General features: G+C 41.0%; 1 protein-coding gene and 1 long non-coding RNA gene across 2 annotated transcripts in view; one reads left to right on the forward strand and one right to left on the reverse strand.

Annotated features, from left to right (window-relative positions):
• Nucleotides 1-10996, reverse strand: part of LOC137546543 (uncharacterized) — a 29278-nt gene extending 18282 nt beyond the window's left edge. Inside the window, exons 1-2 of the long non-coding RNA XR_011026280.1 lie at nucleotides 10842-10996; nucleotides 5380-5492 (exon numbers count right to left, since the gene is read on the reverse strand). This is a non-coding gene — a long non-coding RNA (uncharacterized lncRNA). The remainder of the gene's footprint in view (nucleotides 1-5379; nucleotides 5493-10841) is intronic.
• HPGD (15-hydroxyprostaglandin dehydrogenase) overlaps nucleotides 1-20489 on the forward strand; it is an 84757-nt gene extending 64268 nt beyond the window's left edge. The window contains exons 5-7 of the mRNA XM_068269130.1: nucleotides 5000-5076; nucleotides 14064-14227; nucleotides 18918-20489. Coding sequence (XP_068125231.1) covers nucleotides 5000-5076; nucleotides 14064-14227; nucleotides 18918-19050 — 374 coding nt within the window. The 3' untranslated portion in view covers nucleotides 19051-20489. The remainder of the gene's footprint in view (nucleotides 1-4999; nucleotides 5077-14063; nucleotides 14228-18917) is intronic.
• The last annotated feature ends 231 nt before the right edge of the window (nucleotides 20490-20720 follow it).

A 20720-nucleotide genomic window follows, 5' to 3' on the forward strand; every position in this document is an offset into this window, starting at 1 on the left:
TGTTTATAAATAATTGCTTCTGAATGGTTGATTTATACAATTGCCAGAGTAGCAAGAGACGTCACTACAGAAGAGGACACATGTTGATATGAAGGGGAAGGAGGGATGATGGCACAGTGCATGTCGGAAATGGATTCCGGTGGGAGGAGTCACATTGCGCTCAGGGGTCACTGTCATTAAAAGATCTATCATTCCAGATTCTTAAATGAGCCTGGCACACACCTATATGCACACGCAATGTTTAGCCCAAGGTGGCTGCTCGAGTCTAGTATAGTGTGTGTATGCACCTTTACACAACAATTCTCTGTTCAAGAAGACATTTTATCAGTATCACAGAGTAAACGCCATAAACCTGCTAGATTTAAGTCGGCTGAGGCGACCATTAACGACAAAGGTTCTTGTATTTTTGCTGGTAGTTACCATATCAACCTCATTATATGGAGCTTCAATAACTCCCAGCTTCTCTTCTGGTGAATAGTAAGAACTACAAAGGAAATACAAGTCTGTGTGAGTTGTCCTGCAGTCTTCTCTGTCTAAATAGTCTTCCTCCTTGATGAGGCTTGTTTAGCACCACAGAGTACAAGAATTTCAGTGTATTGCTTTGTGTGTCTTCCCATGGGAACTTAAAGTGACATATTGAAGCAAAAAAAAAAAAAAAAAAAGCGAAAATAAACAATGAAACAGAGCAAGGCTAATATCTCTTTGAACTTTCCTGCAGTAAAACCTTAAACAAACAAGAAACAGTAAGAGACAGGCGACATAAGTGCTTAGGAAAACAGCACCATAGCCGACCAAGCTTGGTCAGAGAACTCAGAGAAGCTCTTTTGCATAGATAACAACTGAAGTTTCTTAAAGGAAACCAGAGATGAGACACAGTGCAAGTTTTATACATACCTGGGGCTTCCTGCAGCCCCATCCACATGGATCGCTCCCACGTCGCTGTCCTCAGTCTTCTCGCTCTTTGGTATCGGGTCACGTAACTTTGGCCAGTCGCAGCCAGATTTACGCATGCGCAGTGCGCTCCCTCCATCTCTCCGGTGGAGAATAGTACTGCACCTGCGGAAAGAGACGGAGGGAGCGTACTGCAGTTGCATTGACTGACCAAAGTTATGGAACTTGGTACCAAAAAGGGAGAAGACTGAGGACGGTTGCGTGGAAGCGATCCGTGCAGATGGGGCTGGAGGAAGCCCCAGGTATGTATAAAACTTGTACTTTGTCTCATCTCTGGTACACTTTTAACTTTTCCTGTACTGGAAACAATATGAGACTCATATCTGTGCTACTAATGTTCTATTGCTTAGCTGTGCTACACATACAATGTCACAACATACGAGAAAGAAACCATCCCTGGCACTGATTCTGATGCTAGATTTTAATTGAGCTTTGATCAAAGTTAAAAAAATATGCTTGATTAAAAACACAAAATATTGTGTGCAAAAAAATAATATAGAAAATATCGCTAGTTTACCATTTTTTCTTAAGCTGTTGTTCAAAGAAATAATGGATAGACAGAACTACAGTTATCTCAGTATCACAGGAGTTATACAATATAGACCATTGTGAGGACATCTCATAGAGACATTTAAGTTAAGTGCAGCATATTGCTGAACAATGTAAAATAACATTTGTGTTATCCTATATGGAAGTGAAATAGAGCCAGGGCCGGGCCGAGGCATAGGCTGGAGAGGCTCCAGCCTCAGGGCGCAGTGTAAGAGGGGGCGCAGAATTCATTCAGCTGTCATTCCTAATTGTGTTTGAAGCAGAAAGAAATAAGAAAAGGGGATACATGGCAGTGACTGCAAGCCAGATAACTACATATTAAGGTGTTGGGGAGGTTGGGGGCCCTGTGGCGCCTCTTAGTCTAATAGCAATCAGTGTGTGATGGCTGGGGTGGCAGGGATGGAGGGGCGCACTTTGGTATCTCAGCCTTGGGTGCTGGAGGACCTTGTCCCGGCTCTGAATAGAGCTTACAAAAATCCACAGTCTTCAAACCTTAAGTATGCTGATTATGCCTTATCAGCTGGAAACAACACTTCCTATGCTGGGCCCCCAGTGCAAATTGAAAATGCAATCGCCTTTCCTTCCTCATGATATTGCAGTCTGGAAAATTACCTTATCTTCACCAATTCCTAAAGAACATTTTACAGATAGTAATACTGCACACCAAGTGCAAATGAAAGTTAAATATGTAATGTGTGTGGGTGCACTGAACCTGAACACTTCTAGAAAATTCTGTCTATTAGCCTACATTATTATGTTTTGATTTTGTTTTGAATTTAACAATTCAGGTATTATTTAAAAACAATTCTTTTGAAGTAGAGCCATTATTTCTTGATTGACTAGCATTCCAAATAGACAACACTTAATTCTAAGAATGTTTGACGATTTCCCCCTACCCACCAATAAGATGACTACCAACCCTATAACACCCTCATCTGTTTGTGTCCTCAACTTTGAGGGTCATGTGACCACCCTACCTCAACCACCTCTTAGTAGGGTGACAGGAAATTTGGGCGCCTCCTAGTGGCAGAAGTTTTGGCCCCACCATAGGTGCCCATAGAAAATATTGGCAATGAAGGAAATTTGGGGCCTCGCTGCCCAAATTTTCCCCATTACCAATTTTTTTTTTCTATAGCAGCGCCCGAAAATTTGCGTTTGTGTTTTTTTTTACTTATGCGGATTGGCTGCGGCGGGGACGGTTAAGGTTAGCTGTGTTGGGGTTAAGATTAGGCGTACAGGGAGTGGTTAAGGTTAGTCGTGGGGAGGGGTTAAGGTTAGCCATGGGGGGTGGTTACGGTTTGCCATGGGGGCACGGTTAAGGCTACCCATGGGGTGGTGGTTACGGTTTGCCATGGGGGAATGGTTAAGGTTAGCTGTGGGGTGGGGGGTGATTAAGGTCAGCCGTGGGGGGTGCGGAGGGCTGGTTAAGGTTAGGCATTGGTAGTGGGAATGTTCAGTGTGAGAATATGGTTGTATTTAGCTGTAGTCAAATATCGGTATTTTTACACATTTGAAGTAAATAAGTAGAATATCTGTAAATTTATCGATATTTTACTATTGGGTTTTTGTACACCCAAATTTCCTTGGCATCTAAGTAGACTGCCTTGTATTTCCTTTGGTTCTCATGCTATGCCCATGGTTAACATCATAGTTGGAATACACCTCCTGTAGGGAAGACTAGGAGGGATGTTGAGGAGCAGCAACAGCTCACCACAGATTACCCAGACGCTCATATGTCAATCCCACTAAGCTGTTCTCCACAGGCTTGATTCATCATGCTTATGAGAGGACCACAAGCTCAGCGCACACTATAGTCAATCACAAGTTGTGAAGGAAGAGATGGACGGTCTTGTACACCACACCCTTTACCAGAAGTGAGTGCAGGTTTCACTGTGATACAGTGATGACACAGCAGCACTCCTGCAGCAGCCAACAGAGCCCTGGCTGAAATCTCTACCATGACATTATTGCTGGAACTTTGTGGGGATTATGTCAGTACCTGGGGTGAGGTAGGGGGCAAACTTGTCACCAAATCCAACACAATTATGTGGAATCGACAGTCCTAGGAAAGTACCAAAATAAAGTGCATTTTACATCTCATTTTTATTAATGCTCCCCATTGTAAATCCACATCTGTTTTCCAAATTCAAATCTTACTTGATGGATGAACCATAGCCCTGCTTTGGCTTCTCATAGGTCCAGACCAATGGAGTAATGGGGATCGACGTGGCTAATTTAATGTGTTATTGCTTGCTAATACTCTACCATTTCAGGCAATACTCTACATTTAGCAACAATTCATGTTTTGTTTGGCTGAGCTGCCTGTATTTTCTTATGGATAAGGAAGGCTGAGGAAAAGCACAGTGCTCCACACAATATATGGTGCCCAGACAAGAAAAATAATCAATCAAAAAATTCCACCATGGCCATTCTCTGATATTCTTGAATAAGAGGTACAATAATTGGATAATTTACCCTACATTTAAAAAACAGCAAAAGTATAGGCATAATTCAATTTTAGTTATGCGTTAATATGACATCAGTTTACAGGATACGATGTTGATGTGAGCCATCTTTAGTGGCTGTATGAAGTGATTTGTGGACAATATAACTTCCAGAATAAGTCCCTTAGCAGGAATTTCCACTTTTGTTGATAAATAAGCCACCACCTCAGTTTGGATCTATATTCTATGAGGAGTTCAACAAACATCAATTTGTTAATGTATTAAATAATATAATCTATCTATCTACCTATCTAGCTACACACCTCTTTTAACATTTATAGATAGGATCTGTTATGTGGCTTGAGTGAGTTTGAGCTGGTGAGGTGTATCTGGCCTGGTAATAATGTATATAGCCTTTATAGACTTGTTTTGAGAAACCATATTATTTTTGTATCTAACCTATACATTTGTCGTGTCTGTCAGCAAAGCCAATTAATGTAGGTTACAGCTTTTTCTATTCATAACTTTGAGGGGTGGGTGAAGCTCTCTTGTCTTGGGTGACAATATTGCCAGAAATGGCCATGGTTGCAATGGTTGCTGCTCTGTAATTATCTGATGCATAGTAGGATTCACAGAAGATAAAACGGCATAAACTATGGCGTGTGTCATAAAGACACATAAAGATAATCTGATTGGTTGCTTCTACTTATGGACTGTTTACTTCTGATATTGCAAGGCATTCTTCAGTGCATAGAACTTGAGGGTAGCAGTTGCAGGATAAGCTATGTGGGGGCTGGGAGTAAAGGCAGGTATACATCATGATGCTTCTAAATTGCCTCAGGAAAAAAAATAAAAAATAAAGGCCACATTACTAATTATATACAGATCAGGTTTACATTGAATAATTAATGGAGTTCTCAATGGAAATAAGCATTGTTACTCTGCTATCTAAGCCAATGCAGCTGTGCTGGTAATGCATTTTCATCACAGCGACCAATAAACATGTCTTGATAGCATGTTATTGACTTAAAATATGTTTATTCTCTTTATTAAAGGGCTTACACCTGCTGCCTACCAACCAGTGTACTCCGCTTCCAAACACGGGGTAATTGGATTCACACGATCAATAGCGGTGAGTACAATGGAGTGTATAAATTCTAATTCATGCCAACACCATCACATGACCTGTGTAGGAGGATTACTGGTCTGCATCAGCATGCACAGTGTATTGGTGTATCATAAGTCAGTAATGCTGCCTGATCAGATTACAGCAATACTTTCTGCATGTCACACCGCTCTTTTGTAGTATGAATGGGTAATGTCAGAAAGGAATAACATTGATAGTAATTATAGCTTTCGGCACTTGGAATACTGATAATGTCAAAATGTTTTGTTTTTTTCTCTAGAATGTGAAAATATGAATTTCAGTTCTCACCGTTCACAACAGCCAACATGGTTTCAGTTCCGCATATTTAGAGATATCCATAATAATATGTGTGCGGAGATTATTCCTTGGCTTAACCTTGTTTTTTTTCCAGCAATATGCACCTGACAAGAGAGGTAATCATTATTATCCACATAGGCCTAACAGAAAAAGACTAATCTAATAAAGCTCATGTAATTGCAAGCAGGTTTTCTCAGGTGGGACATCAACATGTCTCTTTCCAGTATCTACTTGTATATCAAATGTCCTCCAAAGGTTGCCACATTAACCGACTAGAATGGACACCGGAGATGTCCAGCAACGAGGGAGAGGGGAGAAATTGCCGCAGGCCATTCTTGTCACGATAAATGAAAGCCTGTGCTGAGAGGGTGAAAGGCTTTCATTCAATGTTTTATACCTTCAGCCAAAACAGTAATTACTATCATAGATTTATATACTATCATATCGTCCTGCGTACATGTCAAAAAATCACCAGGAAAAATTGCTGCTAGTAAAATATAGGTATAATTACCAATATTCTACTACTTAATTGCGATGGTTTGCTATGACCTAATCTAACCCTTTTCTCACAGAGAACCCTCCTTCTACCCATGCCTAACCCCTAATGCTCCCTTTACCGATGCCTAACCCCTTCCACTACCAATGCCTTACCCTTAATCACCCACTGGTGGTGCCTAACCCTTAGCCCTCACTGGTGGTGCATAACCCTGAATCCCCCTTCACCCCCTGTGGTGCCTATCCTTTAACCAGTACGTGACGCTAAGTCGTGAGTAGCCGAAAAAAGTGGCATTTGGGTGTCTGAAATTACCGATAAAATAGTGGTCTCTGAGGCCACTCGCTATGTAAACTGTGGCTTTAAATAGTGGATGTGAAGCCCCAGCGGCCGCTATATTATCAGTACCCTCGGGCACCCAAATGTCCCTTTTTTACGGATAATTGTTGCTGCAACCTTGGGTGACGTATTTTCACTTGATTACCACTAATCGCAGCCTAGGACTTCAATCATTACCATTAATCACGGCCAGGCACCCAAATTTCCCATCACTGCCAGCGATCGTCACTTTTATCATTGAATCCTTCAATGGTGGCCCTTTTTGCATACTGCTGCTTGCGCCCAAATGTCTTGTTTTGTCTTCCACAGTACAGAGTCATATCACTAACTGCTCTTCAAAGGAGCTAATAGTTAAGTCCCTGACATAGTCTACTGACAGATTTTTGGGGAGCTTATATTCTTACCGGGATTTTTTTTTAGGGAAAAAAAGCGCCAACCTGGGAGCAACCAGAGCCCTGGCCTTTGGGCAAGATTCAAATCTTAGACTCTAGCTCTGCTAGGTGAGAAACAAACCACTATGGCGTAAATCTTTGTGCTTAATACCTTTGTAGCTGATCAGCTGACGTCAAAAGTCCACATAAAAAATCAACCCACAAGTTCACACATACATGAACGAAATAGGGTTATGGAACCATCCTGACTTTTGCCTCTACATTCGTACCCATAATCTCCGATTCCTGGACACAGGAAGCTGGAATAGGACATTGTCTGCTAGGTGTTTGCATGTTATCCCCGTATTTGTGGGGCTTTCCTGTGGGCACTCTGGCTTCCTCCCAATTACGCACTGCTAAATGAAGTGGTTCCCACTAAAATAGTTCTTAAATTTCGTTAGGGACTATAAACTGTAGTCATGATAGGGATTAGATTGTGAGTTCCTCTGAACGATAGTTAGCGAGAGGACCATGGACATATCTGCACTATAGAAATACTCAATAGTAATAATAATATTCCCTGAATGGATGTGGCCACAGAATTATTTTCTGCAGGTGGAAGGCCAGCAAGCACATAAGGTAGGCCTACCACCTACTCCATAAGTATTGCAGGGCAATGTCTGTAGAACGTGTGGAATGCCTGTTGTTACAATAATTTTATCTAGAAATCTTCAGCCAATGGTGTAGGGCTGCAACCATAAATTGAACTTCAAATACAGGTTGGACCATCACAGCTATGTCTACCTATAGCCTATCTAATTCAGTTCTTTGTAGTGAGCTAGCATTTAAAACAGAAAAGTAGAGAAAGGAATACAGTATTTTTATTTTGTAGTTAAGTCAAGTTTGTGGTTGCCTTACCAGTTACACACAGGGTTCCATTTCTGCAAAGGCCATACAGGCCATGGCTAGGGGAATGCTGCTAATATGGAAGAGCATGGCTGCTGCACATGGAAAGGGGGTGCTAAAAATAGGGACCAAAAGGAAAATTGCTGCATATAAGGGGGGAACTCTGCCGTGCAAGTAGAGAGAGATCTGCTGTGCACGGAAGATCGAGTGATGAGACTGCTGTACAAGGGGATGCTGACCACAGAAGAGTGGTAGAGGTTATCAATGATATGCAAATACTTCTGAGTTTATGCAAATGTATGTACATTTTCATGCAAATATATGCAGCTTGAAAATGGACCAATCAGCCCCCCCTTCCCCCCGTCTTCAATTCATTGGTCCATTTTCAAGCTGGATATACTTGCATGACATTTGCATGAATTCCAAAGTATTTGCATATCATTGATCATCCCTAAGGAGTAGGGTGAGCAAAAGACCTGGGGGCAGAATTATAAATGCAGCCCTGCTTCCATCTGGTCTTTTTTCTAATAAAAGCAATAGATCACATATAGCAATGCCCATCTGCCTGTCTATGGAAACTGATACGCAGCATCAGTCTTAGGAAGAATAAACACCTGACTTATTCAGTTTCATCCGCTTCTTCCAAAAAAAAAATTGTGAGCAAGATTAATGGTGACAAATAGAGGTTGTCCTGAAATGACTGGGACACATGCGAGCTCTGGGCAGTATTTTTACATATAACAGACAATGTAATTCTTATCAAACGCTTACCTGCGCTCCATTTAGTAATTAGAGGCACCTTTGTGACCCCAGTGTCATCGACTCAAATAGCCTCTTCAGAATGTAAGAAATAACAATGATGTTCTCCAGTCCCGTCTTGTATTTTTGCAATGGTTATGTAATCATTGTCATTCGAAGAGCAAATAGAGTCGACAGCAGGAACAATTTGTTCTGTGTTTGAATGCCTTGTGCCAAATAAAATGGAACTTTCACAGTACAAGTAAATGATTACAGTGTTTAAATGCAGAGAAAAGTTATTAGCTCTGGAAACAAGGTACGGCTCTGAGGAAAGATCAATTCCTTACAAATTACCCTTCTGATGTTTATACACAGTCACATCCTGTCAGAGAAACAATGGCAAGCTCACCGCTGTTTGTAATAAATCTTGCTTATAAAACCCATACGCAAACTCTTCTGATTTCTACCGTGTCCTGCAGCGCCTAAACTAGAATCATGGCCAAGAATGCATGTGATTCTATCAGTTTAATTATCTTTTAATAATTTGTCTGGAACATGTTGCCTTTGATAAATAAAAAAAAGGCTGTATCAACCAACCAAGCCAGTATCTCAGTGCGCATGGCCACATGTAGGTCTCTGTGGTGACGGCGATTATTCCAGCAGTAAATCTCTACATGTGAAAAATGGTGCCAGTATCAAGCTTTTGTTATTATGCAGTCATCTTGCAGGTGGTCAGAATGACCTTTTGGCTAATTGAGATGCAGATCGGTTTAAGATGGGCATACGTGGAGTACATGTGGTAAACTATTGATATCTGCCTGATTTTGATCATCTAACACACTTCTACAAAGCTCCATTTGATATAAGATCGGACCATAGGAGTTAACGTATACAGGTGAAACTCATACAATTAGATTATTGTCCAAGAGTCAATTTTTTTCAGTACTTCATCTTAAAGAGGAGCTGTTAGGTATAAGGTCTCAGAGAAAATAAACACATATATCAGTAGCTAAAGATTGGCTGTACTTACATTACATATGCATTTCACTGTCCACGTTTGGATTTCACAGAATTTGTATATAGTATTTGCAGAGATAGATGCTCCTGACAGCTCATGGCAGGCTCCATGTTTTTCTGTCAAATGTGTCGTCATGTCCTGCCTGCTTCCTGATCACAGATAAGCTCGTACTTGAACAACACAGTGTGCAGTGAATATTAATGAGCCATGTGGCTAGGAACAATAGCTGACTCCTGCAGTGTACTCTGCCCGAGATTTATCAGTGCTACGCGATTACAAGCTGCTGTAACGTCTCATTAGCAGCCGAGGGGAGAGCCCCAGAATGCTTTGCAGTATGGTATGCGGCTTGCGTCTTCTTAAGAATAACAGCCTTGCTGATAAGCACACATCAAAGGTAACTGAGATTTTTATCTTCACTAATTGCTTTTGGGCTTCCTTCTAAACTGTTTAACACAGGAGAATAGAGGTTTAAATTAGCTTCTGCAGCCTGACAGTTACTCTTTAAAAGGTGAAACTAATATATGAAATAGGAACCCTTTGCAGGTGTTTTGGATTTATTAACTGATTAGAGTCTGACACTTTGAGCCTACAATACTGAACCTTTTCACAATATTCTAATGTTCTGAGATTTTGATGTTTTCATAATCTGTAAACCATAACCATTAAAATTATAACAAACAAAGGCTTGAAATATCTCGCTTTGCATATAATGAGTCTATTTCATATATTAGTTTCACCTTTTAAGTTAAATGAGTGAAATAAATGGACTTTTGCACGATATTCTAATATTTTCAGTTTCACTGTATTACACAGTTCTTTTTTTTAATTTTGACATTAGATTCTGTAAAACAAAAGCATACAATCTCCTAAAATGTATTTTAAAAAGAAACCTTCTCAATTGTTGTGCCGTAATTTTGTCAACCGCACATCGAGGAGGGAAGGCTGTTCTGTAGGCAGATGTGCAAGGTGGGGGCTACAGGCAAAAGCATAAGAGTGAGGACCCATAGATATTTATTGCAGCAAGCAGTACAAAGCTAGAGGTTGAGACTGGCAGATAGATTTCAGGTCCGATCCCTGCTAAGACCAGATATCAAATCGGAATGCGAGGAAATAGTGGTCCCTATATTCCCCTGGGGTTAATATGATTTGTAGGTAGGTTAGGCCCCTGTACTAAAGTTGTACTTTGATATAGAATACTGTGAGCATTAACTTTTCACTTTTTGGACCTAGCTAACTTTGATTGACCATTTATTGGTCAGTTTTGAGTTATCTGGCATGGAACAGACAAGACAAATAACATTTATATTGCGCTTTTCTGTCGGAGGACTCAAAGCGCCAGAGCTGCAGCCACTAGGGGGATCTCAGTAGGCAGTAGCAGTGTTAGGGAGTCTAGCCCAAGGACTCCTTACTGAATAGGTGCTGGCTTACTGAACATGAAGAGGCGAGATTGGAACCCTGGTCACCTGTGTCAGAGACAGGGCCCTTAACCAGTACACTATCCAGCCACTCAATGCTGTTCAGCCACTAACAGTGTTCAATATTGTTTTTAACTCAAATAGTATTGTGTTGCCATTGTCAGAGACCTTACCCAGAGGATGTTTGGTCCATCTGTGCCTCATTGCTTTTCATTTGGTGGGGGTGGCAGCTCCTGTCTTGTGTCTCCATCATCTGTCTCAGCTTTATTCTGTCCTTTTATCACCATGGTTGCAGTAGCAAGGTTCTTATTGGTGTGTGGGTACATGCTGGAGGGTCTGTTTTATGACAGAGATGGGCATTAGGAAGTCCTTTGTCCTTTACTGTTCAGTAATCATGCTGCTTTGGTTTTTGAATTTAAAACTTAGCCTTTGACCTTCACCTTTATATTCCATGATGAACTCAATCTTATCTCTTTGAGCACTTTTATGGTTGTTGATCGATATCCATTAGGAAATATCATACTTTGCTGCATGTCTACATTTCAAAGGTTTATTGTTCCTAACCTCACCATATTAAACTATAAGGAGATAAAAAAGTATGTAGTATTAAAGGCACTCACCTTGCATCGCTTATATTTACTGTTCAATTTAGTTGTCAGCTTTAATACACTTAATCAGTTGGCACGCATTTTTTTTTTCTTCTCCATAGCAGTGTATTGTGAAAAATATTTAAGTTAAAACGCGTTAAGGGCCTGTTTCTACTACATGCAGATTGGATGTAGAAAAACTGACTCCAATGAATGCCTATGGGAAAATCTGCATCCGAAAAATTGCGTTTAGTGGAAACAGGCCCATAGGCTTTCATTGGAGTCAGTTTTTCTGCATCCATTCTGCATCCAATCTGCGTGCAGTGGAAACAGGCCCTAAGTGTGAAAGGTACCATAGGAAAACATGGGACTTACTTTGAAAATCAGTTAACCTTTCAGTTATAACTGAGAGCAACTGATTAAGTGTAAATGGGGCTGGATAGTGTAATGGTTAAAGGCTCTGCCTCTGACACAGGAGACCAGGGTTCAAATCTCGGCTCTGCCTGTTCAGTAAGCCAGAACCTATTCAGCAGGAGACCTTAGGCAAGTCTCTCTTGGTGGACTCAAAGCTCTGGCGCTTTGAGTCCGCAAAGAGAAAAGCGCTATATAAGTGTTTGTCTTTAAATGATAAAATACAATTAGCCCTATTTCCTGTAGCCAAAGGCTACATTCTTTACTACTTTTAACTGTCAAACTGAATGGTGGTAGTGTATATAACTGAGTATGCATGACTTTAAAACTGGGAACAAATCTTTTTTTCTACAAACCCACCCTCCCTCCCCCTGCCAGCCAATCACTGTGATCAGCTGTCATAGACTTCAGCCTATGACAGCCGATCACCTGTGATCCCCTGGAGGGGACAGCCATGTCACACGGCTGTCTTCAGTACAGCGCTGCTGTAGATCGCAGCGCTGTACGGGTAATTAGCCGCCGGTTTTGCCGTCTAACAGTCTCCGAGCAACGATCGCCGCCAGAGCTGAGCTCGGCCTACCAAGTGGAGATCAGTAATCATGCTGCGATCTCCTGCACTGCGAGCCTCAAGGACCTTACGCCGATTGGCGTTAGGCGGTCCTAGAGCTGCTTCCGCGGCCAAGCCCATTGGCGTGACGCGGTTGGCAAGCAGTTAAAGTGTACCTAAGATGTGGAGGGGCTGCGCATTTCAAGCATTGAGATGAGGCAGTACAAGGCCTGTCTTTATGAAAGGCCTCCAACTTGAAAAAGATCTGACATTTGGAAAAGCAATGCCGTAAATAACTGCATAATATAAATGCATACAAATAACAAACAACAAAATTAGCAAATATTCCAAAACAGGTTGAAATTCATTATTAGACCACTTTCCTATAAAAAGCTGTTCATCTGCTCCTGAGATCCGGAGAGCACAGAAATTCAGCCCTCTTGACTGTAGTGGTATGACTGCCCTGAAGGATTATGGATAACAAGTGTTTTAGACAGGTTGGGCACTTATTAGCACACATTCCAACATAGCAGCTGAAGAAAAAAAAAAGCTGATTTCCTCCACCCCAGACTGGACAGTATTTTAAGGTGCATACACTCACATAGATATTTTTGGATTGATCAGGAATGAAACCCTTGGGTGACAGTTTGGGGAAAAGTTCTGTATAGACGTGTTTCTAGTCGCTAGCCTTCTGTTGCTATGGAGGGGGGCTGACGTTGCTGCTCAGCACAGAGTAGTACATAGTCAAGGGGTTAAGAGGAGAACAGTGGTCTTGGCCGACACTTGGACAAGATAATCTGGCAGTCTGGATCACTTACTGACACACCGGGGGGAGCTGGGCCATATGCTAGATTCTCAGCAGAGGGTGGGAACCATATACATGTGTTTAAGGCTTTAAAGAACAACTAACAAAGAAACTGTTCTGTAAACCCCACATACCTATAGCGCTTTTGGCTAGCAACACTAAAATGCTTTTTAGAGGTCTCTCAGCACAGCCTGTTTGAAAAAAGCCTTGTTTACCATTTGTTTTGTAACAATTCTGTTTTGGAATCGAGGGGGGGGAGGGAAGCAGAGATGAACTGTAACCTGGCTGTAAATTGTTTACTTTAGACTGAGAGACAGAGAGAGAGAGACACAGGAACACACAGACAGAGCTGCAGCTGATGATTATTTACACACATTTGAAGCTATAATTCGGCTTTCTATCATTTTGAACACATTTTACTGACAGTATTAGTACCAGTGAAGATTGTTTCTGTATGCTGGATGTGCTGGACACAGTTATCCATAGTAATGCCCACAGTGAAAACTGTTCTCTACAAATGTCATATTTTTTTCACATAAAACATGAAAAGATGAAAAAAAACGTTGTATTGCTAGTAATTACTGGAAATATGTGGCATTTAGAATTTTAATTAACGTTGATAGTTGTCCTTTAAAGATAGTCTGGTTACTTTGCCAGTAGCTACTCAGCCCTTTGCTGCTGGGTGCCTCACACAAGACATTGTGTCAAGATAGCAGTGACCATGAGATTGTTTTTCAGTCAGGGTAGTCTCCTGAGCGGTTTAATTCAACAAACAGCACCATGTCATGGCTCATCAAGTGTAGATGTTGTTATCTCTTAATGATCTGCAACTTTTCATCAAAGATATCAGTTCCTCTTAATGAAATGTCACCACCAACAGAGGTCTAACTGTGGCTGCTGTCATAAAGTTATATGGAGGCGTTGAAGTGATGTATGATGCTTTTTTCATTTGTATTAATCATCATTCCATATATTATAGGTTCAGATCAGTAGATATATAAAAGGTGAATAATACTAAGGGTTTATTTTGCCTTTCTTTTTCCAGGCTCTTGCATCCATTGGAGACTATGGTGTGCGGGTAAATACAGTGTGCCCAGCTTTTGTAGATACTCCCCTTCTGGAATCTATTGAGAAAGAAGAAAATATGGGAGAGTTTTTTCAATACAAGGACAACATTAAAGATATGATGAAGTTATTTGGTGTGCTAGAGTAAGTGAACACTTACATGTTGGGGTTATGCCCCATGAAAGCTTTAACACATTTTGCTGTGCATTTTCTTTTATCACCTTATCTTATGCTGTTTTAGCACACTAATAGCCTAGACCATATTTCAGTGGAACGTAATGATACATTTCATTTTTAAATAAGGTTAAAGGAATTTTAGAGAAGTTGGTTATACAAATAGGCATTGTGGCATAAAAGAAAAATATGTTGGCAGAAGCAAATGGGCCAATTATCCAACAAGATGGCCTGACGTACCACTGCCATGCCGATGACACTCAGCTATACTTGTCCTTCAAACCTGGTGGAACAGACCCTACTCCAAAAATAAATTCTTGCTTAGCTGAGCTACAGGAGTGGATGAATGCCAACTAGTTGAAATTAAATGCTGACAAAACTGAGGTTCTTGTTGTCCAAGGCCAATGCTTGGCATCAAAATAGCTCTATTCTAAATCACCACCAATCAGAATAGGAAATTCAGACATAAATACTTCTCGGCTGAAGTCAAATATTCCTACTTTCATCTGAGGAACATTTCAAAAATTAAACCTCTCATTTCCCCAGAAGATCGTCCAACCCTAGATCTTTCAACCCTTCATCACATCACGGCTGGACTACTTCAAATCCCTACACAATTTGGGCCCTGGATACATAAAGGTCTTGCTGATATTGCACTACACCTCTCACAGCCTCAGATTAGTAGAATCCATAAACCTGGTCACTCCCAGAATGCACCTCAAAACCTTTGGAGCCAGAGGTTCCTGTCATGCTGCCCTTATCTTTAGAGCTCCCTATCACACCGACAAAAGCCTGGCATTTGCGGAATTGTAGAATTCTTCCTCTGTACCGCAATTGCCAATAAAGCAATTACTGGTCTGAACCATGAGTCCTATGGAAGAAAAGTGCTTTACAAATGTTTTTTTTTGTTGTTGATGCATCAACTAGCGGTAAGATGGCCGTTTGCTGTTACCAACGCTGGGGGAGCACCGCCTGTCAACCCATTAGCGCCACATGCATTACCACAATAACGAGCGCATTGCTATCGTAATGTGCAGTATGCCGTGCATTACTGTAACATCGCACGTGTTAGTCTGTTAATGTATGTGGTGCTAAACGTTGGGAGAGAGCCGCCTGTTAACCCATTAGCACAACATGCATTACCGCGGTAACAAGCGCTTTGCTATGGTAATGCACATTATCATAGTATCGCACATGTTAGTCTGGTGCTGCATGTGGCGCTAATGGGTTAAGGGGTGATCCTACACCAGTGGTGGTAACAGTAAAATTGCTGTGCACTGCTCTGTTCATTACAGTGGAGAGGCTGTGTACTTTCTACTGCAAAGTAGACCAAACAGCCAGGACAGAGTGGTGGCTGGTGCCCAGACAATGTAACACCTGGCTGCTTGGATCACACCTACCATGTGAATATGGGGGGAGCAGATTTTGTAGGCCTTAGGTTACTTAAAGTGATATGTTTTCATAACTGCACTTCATAAGTGCCATAATCCTTCAATACTGTGTGAAAATAAGATGGTTTTGATATGTAAATTAAGTATTTACTTTAAATATAAAAACAAAGTACCCGTATGTTTTGGACTGTAAGACCAAAATACGCACCTAGGTTTAGAGGACAAAAAACGGGGGAAAAATATATATACTAAACCTGGTGCATCCATGGTGAATGGACATCTTGTAGATCATGCCCCTTTGTACCTCTAGTGTCTCCCTGTGTCTCTCTGTCTCCCATGGGTCCTCCTGTGTCCCTCATGTGTCCGCCTCTGTCCTCCTCGTGTCCTCCGCTATGCCCCTTTGTGTCTCCCTGTGTCCTGTTTGTCCCCCTGTGTCCTCTTTTGCATAAGCACAGTACAGGAAGACCCTGACATTGAGGCAGGTTGGAGGTCCGTATTGGCAAGTGTTCACAACAAGTCAGGAACTCCCTGCAGTTTGACTATAAGACGCAGTGAGTTTTTTTCCACACTTTTGTGGGAGAAAAAGTGAGTCTTATAGTCCAAAAAATACAGTATTTCAAAATACCTCCTTCTTACATGGCTAAGGCTTTAGGATTTATGAGAAGATTAGGGCAATTCTCCTTCATTACAATAGCAAATGACCGTGCAATGTAGATAAGCACACTATTATATCATTTACCATAACATTCTCTGCTGATTAATAAAGACCGTGGTTGGAATTAGTTCAGTCTAAAGACAATGACAATTTTAATTTCAAATTATGCTGCACTTATCTGATCATAGTGTATAATCACTAAATATTGGCAATACAAAAGAAGAAGCACAAAGGGCACTGGCACTGCCATTTGGGGACCCCAGCTGTTTGTGGCCACATGTGAAAGGACGTTGTGAGTGGCAGTGTGCTCAGGCCTCAGATGACAAGTCAATTGTAAAGTGCGAAGGAGAAGAGGGGAATTCGGCACTGCTGTTATTGCTTTATTCAAAGTGTAGTCACATTACATATGATGGCATGTAAATACCTTTCACAAGGTTGGCGGTGGGTGCAGGGCACTGACCTATGCCTAAAGGCATATATTTTATTTGCATATGCAACGTGTTTCGTGGGTACAAGCCCACTTCCTCCAGCCAGTAAAAGTGCCATTGTTCAAAAGCCACGTACTTCATGCACTTTGCATAAACCACCATAAACCTTATAGGCGCTATGTGCGCACATAAGTTTAGCCAATAATTAGTGAATATATCCCCATGTGTGCCGGCTATAGTAATTATTCATAGCAGCAGCACCAACACTATTTTTGGACTGTCCACATAATTACTGTCTACTTTGACAGCTGCATTCAAAAAACTTGCCTTGCATATAAAAACCAGTGGAAAGCACAGAGAATATTCTCCCTGTCAATATTCCCCTTTGAAACACAGTAAAACTTTGCCATCCGAGCTTTCCGTATATTTATAGAATCCACTTGCTTTGTTAGTTCCATGTTCTATTAATCATTGTTTATTCCACACTTGGCAAGCTCACAACTACAATAGTGAATATTGTTTTACATTATTTGGCACATACAACAATTGGTGTTTCCTCCCTTGGGCCTCTTCTACATTTGATTTGTATGTTGCTGTAAACCTGCAGGTCAACTCATTTCCCTTCCTGAATGGCTAGTTTAGCTTTACAAGCTGTGTGTGTACCATGTGCATTTAAATAAATGATGCCCTTTTTTCTGCTGGTTTAGATACACATCATTTTACAGGGTGACATACAGCTTTCAAGGTGGCCACTAATGATCCAATCTTTTTCATCCAATCTTACCATTTCTGTGTAATATAAGAGACTGCCTAAATTATCCATTCAGTATATTCATTGAATTTACCCTTCCACTACATTGGTTTGGTAAAATTGTATGAAAAAGATCAGATCATTAGTGGCCACGTTTAGATGCATTGAGATCATTCTTCAAATAATTTTGTGCAGAAGAGAAAATAGAATATTGAAATGTTTTAAAGCTCTGTAACTGTAGGGGTGGTTTGTAAGAATGATTGTTTAATTGCCCATTTACATTTTAACAGCTCTATCTGGCATAAATATCCATCCACCATACCTCGCTTTCATACATCTTGGATCTTATCCAGAGATACCAGCCTGCTCTCTTCACTCCTCCAACACCCTACGAATGTCCACCCTTAGCATCACTTGCTCACTCGCAAGGCTCCAGGACTTCTACAGAGAAGACCCTATTATGTGGAACTCTCTCCCTCCCCTCATCTGGCTTGCCCTTACCTTCAACTCATTGAAGCAGTCCTTAAAGACCCATCTGTTCACTATTGGGACCCAATCTCCATGGGCAACATCACTGGGCCGGCCAGTACAGACACGTGTCAGCTATGTAGCTGACAGCGCATACTGTTGTTATGGGGCAGGGGGTGACAACAGTGAGGCGCGTGCATGAGGTGGGTGGTGGGGCGGTGATTTCAAAGAAGTTGGCCATTCGTCGGGTAAGTTGATCCGATAGGTGGATCGCTCGGGAGTAAGGGGCTGCTGTATACACTCTTATTTATCGGCTGAGGTGGTTGTTATCAGCCACCTCAGCCGACTTCAGTCAAGTGTATGTACTAACCCTCAGATAGCAAGTCTATTTGGCAGGGCCCTTCTTCCTGTGTGCTCTTTTTTGCCACCATATGGAATCAGTAACTCATCTGCTATATTTACCTTACATTGCAATCTGTTCACCATTGTTTATTGTTGTATCACTATTTTGTGTACCATGTTTAGCACTATAATACCCCTGTGTAACATTCGTTAATGTTGTCATGCCCCCCTATCTATTGTACAGCGCTGCGTAATATGTTAGCACTTTACAAATAAAATTTAATAAAAATAATCATCAAACAGTGATTATGAGGTTATTGCACAAATGTTCAGTAAAGCCTCATTGAACTTTTTATTCACACATGCTTCTTTATGTGAGATTTTGCTCTTGTGCACGACTAAGAGTCAGTGACGCTTGCTGTCTGATGCGACCATTTGAGGCTTTCAGCTCAGTTACCAAGAAAGACGTAATAGTGGAAACGTCGAGTGGCAAGCATGTCTATTACTTCCTGATGCAGATAATGTCGCCGTTTTTTGAAGATACATTTGCTTTAATCTCAGTGTTATTGAGTCTAATGTATATTACGTACAGTATACTGAATTCTAGCATTTTGTATTATTACAGCCCATCTCTAATTGCAAAAGGGATAATAGAACTTATAGAAGATGATGGTGCTAATGGAGCCGTAATGAAGATCACAACTTCTCGAGGGATACACTTTGAAGAATTTGGCGCACATCAGAAGACAAAAGTGTGATAATGTTTTTCTTGTTTGTTTTTGTTGAGAGCAGCTAAAAAAACACATTACTATTATACAGAAATGTAGTCTATACAAAGAGCCAGCCCACTGTAACCAGAAGACTCCTTCACATATGGATTTTGTAACCTTATGTAAGCATTTACAGACTACCCAGCAAGTTCATGGTGAACCAGAACTAAACTTTTTGGAATGTGTAAGAGCCAAAAAGCCCCTTGTTATGCAAAACAAAAGTTTGCCTGCTAAAAACTGAAGGTATTTGTGATTATTCAGGTTGGAGTGAGCATATGATGTTTCCCACAGTGCATCACTGCTGAATATGCAAATTGCCCTTTGTTGTCCCTGTAAGCTAGCCACACCTCCAGAATCGCTGGAATGCAATGCTGTGTCAGCTTGTTAATTGTATAGAGCCACAATATTATAGCTTATATTCCCTTATATAAAGTCTTACTTTTTTATAAATGTAAAGTGAAATTCGAGTATCGCTAAATAATTGCCATATACATCTACAGGTGCGAGACAAATCTTTTTCTGTCATTTAAAATTTTAAAAAATATTTTTCTGTTTCAGCTTGCAGAAATGTAAACCTATGAATTCCTGCAGCAAAAGCTGACCTTTTTTTTCTCCAGCCCTGGGAAAAAAATAGATCTTTCTTCCATTTCTGATGCCCTCTTAAATTTTTTTAGCCATTGCCTAGTTGCTGGTATTTAAAATGCTATATTACTTTATTTATTTACCACTGCTCCTTTGTTATTCAGTCAACCAGTTAACCAAATTTTGTCACTAAAATTGAGCTTTTAGTGACAGTAGTCACCACAAAAGTCACCACACAGACACACACACACAAACACACAAAATGCTATTGTCAAGGGGAATTCCAAAGATTATTAGAAGTTGTTGGCATAAGTATGTCTGGAAAAGGCCATTTGTAAAGCTCTGGGACTCGCTGCCTGACACCATGAGTGGAGCCAACAATAGCCAGTTAACTTTAGGGCTCCCTGGTTTTCTACCGGACTAGAGTGTCCATGTTGATCCAGGTTTCCACTATCAGAACAAGGCTCATAAAGCAATGAAAGAAAGTTGCCTCCGGTTCTCATAAATCAATGATTTATTTATTTTTATAGCCTTCAAATCTCCCAGCTTTGAATTTGATCAAGTATCTGTGAGATGTGCTGTCTGATCCATGGAGATCCCACCTTGCACCTTACAAGGTATAAAGGACCTGCAGCTAAGGTCTTCATGCCAGATGCCACAGGACACTTTCAGCGGACTTGTGGAGTCCACTCTACAGATGCGTCACGGCTGTTTAAGTAAGAAAAAAGAACCGCACACCTTTGCTCAGCAGGTGCTAGTGCAGGATCCCCGGCAATTGTAATCCACAAAGAAAAGTATGGATCCGCACACAGACTAAGGCCTCTTGCACACTGCAAGTGATTCCGATTCAGATTCCGCTTTTTAATCAGTTTTTACATCAGATTCAGATTCCGATTTGCAGTTTGCTCCCTGCACACTGCAAATCGGAATCTGAATCGGATGTAAAAACTGATTAAAAAGCGAAATCGGAATCGGAATCACTTGCATTGTGTAAGAGGCCTTATGCAGGAACAGTGTAACTCTTCATTGTCCCATCACACACGTGCAAAACTCTGACCGTAAACGATTGGTGTACG

The sequence above is a fragment of the Hyperolius riggenbachi genome, chromosome 1 (assembly GCF_040937935.1).
Source record: "Hyperolius riggenbachi isolate aHypRig1 chromosome 1, aHypRig1.pri, whole genome shotgun sequence".
NCBI lineage: Eukaryota > Metazoa > Chordata > Amphibia > Anura > Hyperoliidae > Hyperolius > Hyperolius riggenbachi.